The sequence below is a fragment of the Dama dama genome, chromosome 26 (genome assembly GCF_033118175.1).
Source record: "Dama dama isolate Ldn47 chromosome 26, ASM3311817v1, whole genome shotgun sequence".
Taxonomy (NCBI): Eukaryota; Metazoa; Chordata; class Mammalia; order Artiodactyla; family Cervidae; genus Dama; species Dama dama.
In genome coordinates, this window is record NC_083706.1 from 49,885,714 (window position 1) to 49,897,344 (window position 11,631).

Sequence of the window (11,631 nt, forward strand, 5' to 3'; positions counted from 1 at the left end):
GGATATGATGAAGAACATGGAACAGCTGACAAGGTGAAGCCAAATACAAAAAAGACCCTGCTGCACGGAACAGCTCCAGTGGAAAAAACTAAGCAGGAATGTAATTTGCTGGGTCCCTGAATTAGGGGTAATCTTCCTTTTATTGCAAAAACCAATAAAGCAATATAAAGCTTCTATATTGATTGTATCTTTTCTAAAAGAAAAGCAAAAAAAAAAAACTCAAAATGGATGAAATTACTGAAAAACAAGTCTTTGCAAATAAATGTTCCAAAGGGGGGCATGAATCTGACTCCATCCAGAAACCAACGTGTCTTTCATCACTTGGGAGGCAGGACCTGACCCAGCCTGGTTCTCTCGAGAGGGAGGCGTCGTGACCAGACCCGGAAGAGGGGTGAGTGCCCAGCCAGAAGTTCTGTGGCCACAGCCCTGTCATTGTTAACGAGGCCATAATTTGTCCCTTTTGAGCGCTTAGACAACACACACTTTTGTGCTTCAAGACAAAATTTCACAAAAGTCTTTATTTTTCTTGCTACTATTTCCTTCTCATAATAAAGCAATTCTCAGCCATCAAGTCATATGTATTCTTAATGACAAAATGGTTAGTGTTAACCCTATGTAACATGTGATCAGAAAATTAATTAAAGACCATGGGGTGGCAACTATCAGAAATAATACTGGACAGAGGATTACTAATAGAGCAATTTTCAATAGAAAACTAAGCATTTCCCTTGGGAAATAAATTTAATATTTTATTATTAAGCAACTGGGGCAAAAAAGATTAGATTTTCTGTAACTGCGACTGAACAGAAAGGCTTCATGGGGATGAAGTTTTTTTGATGGTTTTATGATGACAATTACCACCTCCTAGCTAGTTTAGCTCTCCAAAGAAAATGTTCAATCAAAAGGCTAAATCATACAAAGCACTTAACATTTTCAAACAGTTGCCTAATAACAAACTTTTAAAAGAGATTATCCATAGCAGTAGATTATGTTTATCAAATATTTGAACAAGCCACACTCAGAAACACTACAATGGAGCAGCTTACTGGTTTATGTGGTTCTCTGAAAAAATAGTCAGAAAGAGCTTGGCGTACTCAGTGTAAGGCTGACGGTTTACTTGCTGCAAGCCGTGTACCTTGCAGTTACATTCTCCCAGTTGATCACATTCCAAATGGCCTTCAGATAATCAGGCCTGACATTTTTATACTGAAGGTAATAAGCATGCTCCCACACGTCAATCCCCAGCAGGGGGATAAGACCTGTTGGAAAGGAGGAGAAAGAAACAAAAACCATGAGATTCACTCTGAAACGCCACATCTCGCTTTAACTGTCCTATGCACACAGAATTACCCTTGGCCACATTCTTGTCCACTTCTCAGTTTCTTATATATGATATATATAGGAAATCTGCATAAGAATAAATATCCAAAAAGATTTTAAGCTTTACTCTTTGGAAGAAGAAAATGTGATAAGTAGGAAAAATAATTGAAACAGACTTGGGAAAAATCAACCAACCACAGTATTTAACAGGTGTTCTTAAAATCAACAGATTTATCCAAGAGCCAGTTCTCAGTGGTCCTTACTAGGAGTCTCAAAAAGGGTGTGATTCATTTGCAGGGGTGGCCATGTGTACGCTAAGTCACTCAGTTGTGTCTGACTCTCTGCGACCCCATGGACTGCAGCCTGCCAGGCTCCTCTGTCCATGGGGATTCTCCCAGCAAGGTTACTAGAGTGGGTTGCCATGCCCTCCTCCAGAGGATCTTCCCGACCCAGGGATCAAACCCAGGTCTCCAGCGTGCCTGAGTACCTTCCAAAGGTAATGTGCATTTGTGGGGGGCTATGAAAAACCTGCTCTGCTCCCCTGGACTAATGCTAGTCACAGAGAGCACAAAGCATTTATGATGTGTATGTGTGATAACTAATAAAAGTGAGTCACTTTCCTGTACAACAGAAATTAACACAACATTGTAAACCAACTATAGTTCAATAAAAGAAATAAATGAAGCAAAGTGTTTATATGTGATATTAATATAAGTTAACAAGGAAAACTGAATAAGACTTAAGGAAAAGATGCACATTTCAGAAATTAAGTAATTTAAATGAAGTGAAATGAAATGAAGTGAAGTCGCTCAGTCGTGTCTGGCTCTTTGTGACCCCATGGACTGTAGCCTGCCAGGCTCCTCTGTCCACGGGATTTTCCAGGCAAGAGTACTGGAATGGGTTGCCATTTCCTTCTCCAGTATTCTTGCCTGGAATTAGCTAAATCTACAAAACATTCATTTAAGAAACCTCTCTAGGGACTTCCCTGGAGGTCCAATGGTTAAGAATCCACGCTTCCACTGCAGAGGGCGTGGGTTTGATTTCTGGTCAGTGAACATCCCACAGACCACACAGTACAGCCAAAAAAAAAAAAGAAACCTCTCCAACGGTAAGTCCTCCTCTAAGAAAACAGTCATCAAACAATGTGTCTAAATCCCTTGTGAGGTGTGCCACTAATCATTTATAATTAAGGCAACAAAATTCATATAAGACTTTTCCCATAAATAAACTGCCATGACTTTCATTTATCTTTATTTCTATTGGCTTTCTTCAAGCGGGGAGAAGGCGGTGTTGCTAAGATTCACCAATCACAGCTTTCTGGGTCAGGTACCTGACTCTAGAACACTCAGGGCTCACAAATCTTTGCTCTTCCCAATTCTGTGGCTCCAAAGAGAGCAGCTTAGATTCTGGCTAAATCTGGACAGACCTGGGGCAGTGAGTCACGTAAGGAAGTCTCCTGACACGTGCAGAGGTAGAAAATGAGGACGAGACCCACTGCTGACTGATGCGATCACCTTTCCTCAGAGTTCCAGATGACTGCTGGATCCTTAGGCCTACTCCCTAAAGAGCTGCTACTTCCATCTGGCTCAACATGAGAAAGGATTTCGTGAGCCCAGCCTGTAGCTTCGAAGCCCAGTCTCTTCCTGCACCAAAGCCCTCGGCAAGGCAGACTCTGGAAACCCGAGCTCTGGTCCCAGTTTAGCCACAGGTGCAGAGGGGAGGAGAGTCCAAGGTTTGAAGTCAGACCCAGCCTGTGTCTCTTTTCCTCCTTCATGTTGTTTATCTGACCTTAGATTTTTATTCTAGTGCATGTAATTATTCTGTACAAATTATCTATCAAATGAAGCAGAGCTTATGTTTAAAATCTTTTTTGTTAATATAGCTCTAAAATTACATGTGCTAATTTTATAAAATATCAAGGACCTGGAAAGCATTTTTGCTCACACAAGACTCTGGGTATTGGCTCCAAAGATCTGCTCAAAACGTATTCAGGAAGGTTTAAACACTGCTAGTCTTCAATTCACAGTTAATGCTTTATAACAAACCATCTCTCCAGAATAAAGAATTCTAACCTGTTGTTCCTTGCAGGGGATCCTGGTTAGAACAAGCAGCAATCTGCAAGCGTCCCTGCTCCTTATTGAAGCCGAGCCAACCCCAACCGGAGCCTTGGACACCAACAGATACAGCAGTCAACTTTTCCTTAAATTTGGCAAAGGAACCAAAGTCACGTTTGATGGCTTCCAGCAATTCCCCTATTAAAAACAGAAACAAACAAAAAAAAAGGTTACAAAAACCACCCATGAATGAAGAGATTACAACAACTACAATAAAATATTTTAGTACATATATCAAATATTACTGTCTTATGGCCCAAGACACAACTAGACAACACAGAAAACCCTACGTAACCCAGCGAGCCTACAAAACTCAGCGTCACTCCTCCTGACACGACAGTCAGCAGGTCTCAGAATTTTAATTCACGTGTGTGTTACTGAAACACGTTAGAGGGATTTTTTTCACTCGAAGTGCTAGTTCCACAAGGAAAGAAAACAGTATTTTCCATTAGCTTTCTTTTTTCCCTTCAACAGTGAATCCTACCCTACCTACTCTGTCTCAATTTGGGAATAAAATGTTATGGCTGAGATTTGCTTCTCCAAAGCAGCCAAGATCTTTCCTATCTTAATTACTACATCATTTTAAAAAGAGTGATGTTGCCTTTTAAGTGAACGAAGGGTACACTTTAAGGGTTATCACCCTTTTTATTCTGTAGCAATACAGAATACAATTCTAGACTGAGCACATCAACCAAATCAACTAGGGCAAAAATATTACTTATTTTAATGGTCTAAAAGTAATCACCGAGGGACTTCCCTGGTGGTCCAGTGGCTAAGACTCTGTGCTCACAATGCCCCAAGGCCAAGGTTTGCTGCCTGGCAGGGAACTAGATCCCACATGCCACAACTAAGACCCGGCACGGCCGAAAAAATAAATATTCAATTTCTTTTTAATTTTTAAAGTAATCATCTATTATAAGCACAAGTGATGAGATAAAGGGGCATGGATAACACAAAAATGGCAGAGTGCCAAAACCTGCTGGATGAACATAGGTGTACGTTCAGATACGAACACAGATATTCTGGTAACTCTCAACACCTCAGAAGTATTAAGTCATGGTCTGAAGATCTACCTCAGAAAAAAATTCTCCAGCTCCCTATACTTACTCCTCTAGTCACCTTTACTTTCAAATGAAATTTCTTATTTCAAATGCATAAGGTGCCTTCTAGAATATGATTAAAAATGCCTCAGAAACTTAAGGTAGATGCCAGAAGACCAGAGACAAAGGTGGAGAGCTCTGTTTATGCCCCATAACTTCCCTGGGATGGGAAGGATAAAGTTACAGGACTCCACGCACCATACAGGAAGTCAAGTGAACAAGCAGAGGGAACAAGCCCAGCAGCTCTGGACTCCTTGGTTACCTGCAGCTCTCTTGGAAAACCTATTTTTCTGGGACAATTTACTTTTTTATCAGTTAGAAAGAGTAGTAAAATAATAGCAAAAGGCACTATTCTATAATGACATAATTTTTAAAACAATCTTATAACTATCCCCATATCATACAGATGAAGAAAAGTAAGATATGGAATGGTTAATATCTTATCCCAGGGCCTAGAGCCAGTAAATGAAAATTCATCTTTCCTAAAAACTCAGTCTTCCCCTGATGCACAGTGCATTCTGACCAGGAGACACCACTACATGTGGTATTATGTGTGTGCGTGTGTGCATAATTCCCTGGATGTATTCTGCACTCTCGCACGTGCCCCTCTGAAAGTTACAACTCTGCCGCACTCTCTGCTGTGAGATGCCATCATGATACCTCAGGGAGAATGAAGGTAACTTAAGAAAATCAAGTCATTCCTACTGTGCACAAAATGAAGCCAAGATTGCCCCAGTTTAAACCAACCTTTGGGTTCTCCACCACCGTTAGGGCTCAGATTTGTCCAGAAGATGCTGTGATTGATGTGGCCCCCACCGTTGAACTTTAACGCAGGCTGCAGAGCTACCTGAGCTGTAACATCACCTGAAAGGTTAAAATACGAACATATTTTCTTTAAATTCTTGCTCTTTATGGCAACCCACTCCAGTATTCCTGCCTGGAGAATCCCATGGACAAAGGAGCCTGGTGGGCTACAATCCATGGGGTCGCAAAGTCGGACATGACTGAGTGACAGAACAACTGGTCCCAAAACTTCACCATTTCAGTTTTTACAAAAAAAAAAAACAAAAAGCCTTCCCCAAATTATGTGTCCCAGTGAATTTTCAGTTCAATCAATAACGCAGCAAACAGCTAGTGGGCAAGAGTGGCAAAGCTAGTAGAAAATTCACTCCTGGGCTTCAAAGAACTCGGTTTTCTCAAATAGAAAAGATTTCAGTAAATGACCTAACAAAGAAAATAGTGGAGTGCTATAAAATAGATGGTTCCATATACAGGCTATATGGAAAATGCTCAACTCTCATGCTCTAGATAGACAACCACCTACTAGCGTGGTTATACTACCAAAAAACTCAACTTACTCAAAACTGAACCGCTGATCTTCAACCTCAAACTCTTTCGTCCAAAGGCCTCCCCCATCTCAGTGAGTGCCAGGTGTTTGCTCAGGGCATTTCTGATGACACAGTGATTTGTAACTCTGTTCCTCTCACAGCCCTCATCCAACCCAGCAGCAAAGCCAGAGAACATCCAGAACCTCATCCCTTCCTCCAACCTCCGTGTCCCCGTCTCCCACTGTCTCCTGCTTCCACACCCGCGCTACGGTCTATTCTCAACACGGTGGTCAGAGGGCTTCTCTAAACCTCAAACTGGTCATGGCACAGCTGGGGTCAAACCCCTCTGCAGGCTGCTCTTCTCAGAGTGAACCCCAAGTCCTTACAATTGCTACAGGGGTGCGTGTCACAGAGCCCTCTGCATCTCCCTGCTGGCCCAGCTCAGGCCACAGCGGCCTCTCCCGGCACTTAGATAGCCGGCCTGGCATGCGGCCAGCTTAGGGCTTCCACTGACCGCTGCAGCCTTTGCTGGAACACTCTTCCTGACAGCCTCCGGGTTCACCCCCCATTCCCTTTCAAGTCTCCACTGAAGCATCAACCACATCAGGAGGCTTCTCTAACCACAATATTAAATGGGCAATGCCCACCCGCCTCCAGACCACTTCCCCTACTCTGCTTTCCTCGATAGGACTTCAGCCCAACACACTGCACATTTTCTTATTCACGTCTCTCCATGGAAGGAGCGCCCCAGCGAAGAAATGGACTTCCGTGCACTGCTGTGTCTCTGAGACTCAACGTATCGCCTTACAACATAGCAGGCACTCACGATACTACATGGAGTTTCTACAGAAAAAGAACTCTGACCTCTGTACTTTAAAAAGAATGGCATACTTGCAGCTGTTTTTTCTACCTTGCCAAACATGGAGGCAGAATAAGATATTTTTTTCTACGCCTTGAAGAAGGTACAGACTAACAAAACTATTAGGAAAGATGGGAATTTCCTTATTCAGTACTAAGTTCTTATGACTCACAAGATCCCAAAGTGAAGGACACACAACCAAGCAGAACTCTGCCCTTGGGGAGCTTACGTAACAAAAGAAGTTTTCTATTTCTGTTGTTAGGGTGCATGCTAAGAACACACATAAGAAATGGTGCTAAAAAAAAAAAAAAAAAGAAATGGTGCTGTCTGAAACAATAAAGCCTCCAGTTTTTAGCAGTTCAGAAAGAAGGCCAATGATATCTAAACACACAGATAATCTTTTGAGAGTTCTCTTGAAGATACCAACTTTTGTTGCTATGCTTACAAAATAATTTCCTGACAGATCAGTGTTTCCCTTACTAATTTTTCTTGGAGGATCACTCTAAAAATAAATACAGAATTTATAATGTTTTTTTAACGCCAACAGTAACTATTTCTAATGGAAAAGAAACTTACTTACTGAGAATTAGTTTCATTACAATCTCCTAAAGTTTACATTAGCATTTTTTAAATTTTAATAGAAATTTGGGGGGATTAATGTCTGCTTTTAAGAACATTTTCCTGAAGCTCAACGTTTTCTTTGGCTTCACAGTAGTTCTTTTTCCCTCTGTTGAATACAATAAAAGTCAAGTATATACATTTGTTTGAAAAGTATTTATGATACTCACCTCTGATAAAATTGACGATGTTCTTTTCCTTACACCTTTTTTCCCAAATTTTCAAACATGAAAATGTAACTCCTTAATGGTTTTTAAAATATAATTGTTTAAATAAACAAAAGTGCCACTGATACTTATAGGCAACACAGTAGAATATATTGTGATAAAGTAAAGCTTTTTTCCCAGGGGCTTTCATTAAATAAGCAAAGCTTCTATTGCACAAGGACTGACATTTAAGATGTTTTTAAAATATTGAAGAGGCATTCATAGGTGTCATGTGTTGTCTTGCAGTTAATAAGTTTCACAACTGGGATTTACCCCAGCCTCTCCCCATTACCACATTCTTCCCAAAGTTGTTTTTTCCCTAAATCATAGAACCTCTTCCCGTACTCAGAACCTTTTTCTTTCCTCAGACCATCCCTTTGATGGTCACAAGTGAATCTTCCAGAATGTGGTAACTTCCTCTTCTTTTTGTTTACCTAATAACCTCACACACGACCAGACTGAAATGCTGCCTTTTTCCACTAGATGTCCCCAGTCAACAAGCAGTCACTGCCTAAAATGCAATCAACCAGTTTCTCAGGACTGAAATTCAATTCGCAGATATATGAAATCTAGAAAACTGGTACTGATGAACCACGGGCAGGGCAAGAATAGAGACGCAGATGGAGAGAAGGAAGGGACTCGTGGACAGGGCGGGTGGGAAGGAGATGGGGGTAGGAATAGAGAGAGTAGCACGGAGGAACATTACCACAGGTGAAATAGCTAGCTAGTGGGAAGCTCCCTATATAGCACAAGGAGCTCAGCTGGGTGCTCCGTGATGACCTACAGGGGTGGGTTGGGGGCAGGCTCAAGAGGGAGGGAATATAGGTATACCTATAGCCGATTCATGGAGAAGGAAATGGCAACCCACTCCAGTATTCTTGCCTGGGGAATCCCATGGACAGAGGAGCCTGGCGGGTTCATGGGGTCGCAAAGACTAGGACACGACGGCGCGACTAACGACAATATAGCTGATTCATGTCCTTGTACAGCAGAAATTAACACAACATTGTAAAGCAATTATACTGCAAATTAAAATAAATAAAATGGGGAAAAATTTTAGGAAAAAAAAAATACACTTTTAACTGTGTTGCTTCAGCCACACGTACAGCCTGGAAACAACGGTTTCCCTCATGCAAAAATGTAATAACTATTCTGTATAGAAACGTTAAGACATCTTTTTCCCATAGACGGCCCCAGACGCAAAACACAAAGTTCACACACTACGGGTTGTCAACTGAGCTCCTCTAAAAAAGAAAAACACCAACTCCGTATTATATTTTCACTCAATTCAAAGAGTGGCATATAAAAGAAAATAAAGAGTGGCATACAAATGCAAGCCTGGGTTCCCCCATGAAACGGCTGTTCTCCCTGTGAATTCCGCCCCCAGGTCCACGCGCGAGCGCGCGCACTGGTTCTGCCCGGCGCCGGGGGGCACTGGTCTTTACCAGGAACGCCTCGCCGCGTAGCGCCCCGCCACCCGCTTCCCAGAGCCCGGCCGCCCGGCACCCACCCTTCTCCAGCGCCTCCCGGTACTTCTCCTCGGCGACGTTGAGGTTGTTCACGTAGGCCGCGTGGTGCTTGCTGTGGTGCAGCTGCATGATCTGCGCGTTGATGTGAGGCTCCAGGGCGCCGTAGTCATACGGCAGGTCGGGGAGGCTGTGCTTCTGCCGGGAACCCAGCGCGCCCAGGGCCGGCACCAGTCTCCTGCTCCTGCTGCAGAGAAAGAACACCCGGCGCGATCGGGCCCCGCGCGCAGCCCCCTTTCCCCCGCGAGCGCGCCTCCGCAGCCCCGCGAGAGGACCCGCGCGCCAGGGAGGAGGAGGTCGGGGGTGGGGGGGGGGGGGGGGGACGCCTTCGGACAGTCGGCCCGCCGCCCGTCCAGTCTCCAGCCTGAAACTCAAGCTGTGGTCCAGCGGACCCGGCTGCACCTGGACGCGCTCGGCCCACCACCTGCCCGCAGGCCGGTGCCCCGGACCCCGAAGGTGCTCCGGAACCCGCGGGGCCGGCGCGAGCGGGCCGGTGGGGGGCAGCGGCGCCAACCCACCGAGGCCCCCGCCGGGGTCGCGACCGACCGCCGCGCCCGTCGTCCGGAGCCTCACCTGCACGCCGCCCGAGACAACATGGTGGACGCCGCCCTTGGGCCTCTCGGAGATCAAGTCGCCTCGCCGCGCTGACCTGCGACGATGCGTTGGTGTCCCGGGCTGCGCCGCAAGGACACCGCCGCCGCGGTCCCGCCCCCTGCGCCCGCCGCGGCCCCGCCCCCCGAGCTCGCCGCGGCTCCGCCCCCCGCGCCCGCCGCGCCCCGCGGCCCCGCCCTCCTGCGCGCGCCGCTCCCAACTCGCGGGAAGTGGGGTGCGGGGCCCTGGGGTCGGCCCCGCCTGCGCTCCGGGCCCAGCGCACGCGAGAAAGAGAGGCTCGGCAGTCTCCCCGGCGGATGCGCGAGCCGCGGGGCCCCCCACTGCGACTGCGCGTCTCTGGGCGCGTCGCCAAAGGGAGGGCCGCTGTTTTCCACCCCCCAACCCCGGCTCCCCGACAGAGATGGTACAGCTCTGGGCCCCGCCCCGTGAAGGCACCGCCCGGCGCGGCCCGCGGGTGGGGGACCCAGCCCCCGCGGGCTTGCCGGGGAGTTGCCCGCGGCTGCGTTCCCGCTTCTTCCCGGACGCGGCCAGGGTGGGGTGGGGTCCGGGTGGGGATAGCCTCGGGGTCCCGGTCCCCCCCCCGACCCCAGCCCAGAGGAAAGACTCGTGTTTCTGGGAGTCGCATCGGAGCGCAGCAGTGAGCCGAAGCGGTCTCGCAGGAAAGAGCCCTGGACCTGGGACGGTGTAGGGCCGGTGCCTCTCCAACCACTGCCCGGAGTGAGCGTCTTTCCGAGTGAACCGACCTTGGGACCTCCGCCAGGCCTGATAATAGTGTTACCGAACACCCGCCACGTGCCAGGGACTGCGCTGCAGAGTTTACGTACATTTACCTTTGTTTCACCCCGAGGATAGGCATCACTGATTCTCGCTTAATGAACCAGTTGCCCCGGTCACACCGTTAATAAGTGAAAGGTCAGGATTAGAACCCAAAGTTCATGCTTTGATTACCAGGCCTTAGCAGTCAAGTCTTGAGTGCTTGCTGGGAGAATATAAAAGAAGTAATATAAAAGAAGTACAACAGAGGAGTCTTTCCTGCAGTGTCCTATTTCTAATGAGCTGTTAAGTATCAGGTACTTTCTCAACAACTGGAGGAAAAAAAAAAAACCAATCCTGAATTCTGTAAAGAAATTAGAAAGTTTTACACTGTTATTGGCCTGAGTTGGGCCTTTCCTGAATAGAATAATATAGTAATAAACAGATAATACGTGCTGAATAGTGTTTCAGTTACTTTCCTCCAGCCCCTTCACAATTCCCACCCCACCTCTGTGCCAAGGATGACTAGGGAAACCAAAAGGGGAACCACTGAGCCCGGCTTCACAGAAAGGGTAGGGCTTGCTGGCAGTCAGGGTGAATGTAAGGGCATGCTACCAGATGGAGGAAATACAAGTTGGAACCAGGTAATGGATGTCTTAAAATTCAAACATGTAATTGGTAACAGGAAACTGAAATGCATTTCAGCTGACATGAGGCATATTTAAAGTAGTTTTACAGGCAAGGGAGTCTGCCATTGATTTAAGGGGCAGGCTAGTTAAAAAGCTGTTGTATAAATTCTAGCATGAGATACTAAGAGCTGGTTTTAGGGTACTGGCTATGGGAACTGGAATAAAAGCATTTGGAAGAATGAAATAACAGAATTCAGTGACAGTTCAGTCGCTAATAAAAAGGCTTGTTCTAGTGAGAACAAAATATCACTATAAGGAGATTGACCCCAGTCAGGCCAAATCGATGTACTTCTTTTTTGTACAAGTGATACTTTGATATTTAAATTGAATTCCCACCCCACCCCCTCAGCAGGACATGCCCTTTTGAGCAAGCAACAAAGGCTCAGGTGTGGGGAAGTGAGATTAGTGTCTCTAACATCATATCTGCCATCAGCTACATCCTTCCAGAAGACATCCCAACTACGAGAGAGACCAGAATTGAGACCAGGGCTTGGGGGCTGCAGGAG

General features: G+C 46.0%; 1 protein-coding gene across 2 annotated transcripts; it reads right to left on the reverse strand.

Moving 5' to 3' along the window:
* Positions 1 to 491: 491 nt before the first annotated feature.
* SOD2 (superoxide dismutase 2) lies at positions 492 to 9,789 on the reverse strand. 2 transcript variants are annotated; one of them, XM_061130546.1, is made up of 5 exons: positions 9,645 to 9,789; positions 9,056 to 9,255; positions 5,282 to 5,398; positions 3,393 to 3,572; positions 492 to 1,259 (listed from the first exon to the last, which is right to left on the reverse strand). In XM_061130546.1, exons 1-5 carry the CDS (start codon positions 9,665 to 9,667, stop codon positions 1,114 to 1,116), a joined length of 666 nt encoding a protein of 221 aa, XP_060986529.1. In that variant the 5' UTR covers positions 9,668 to 9,789; the 3' UTR covers positions 492 to 1,113. The 2 variants fall into 2 exon arrangements, with proteins under 2 accessions (XP_060986529.1, XP_060986528.1); XM_061130545.1 differs by having other exon boundaries at positions 9,056 to 9,258.
* Positions 9,790 to 11,631: the final 1,842 nt, after the last annotated feature.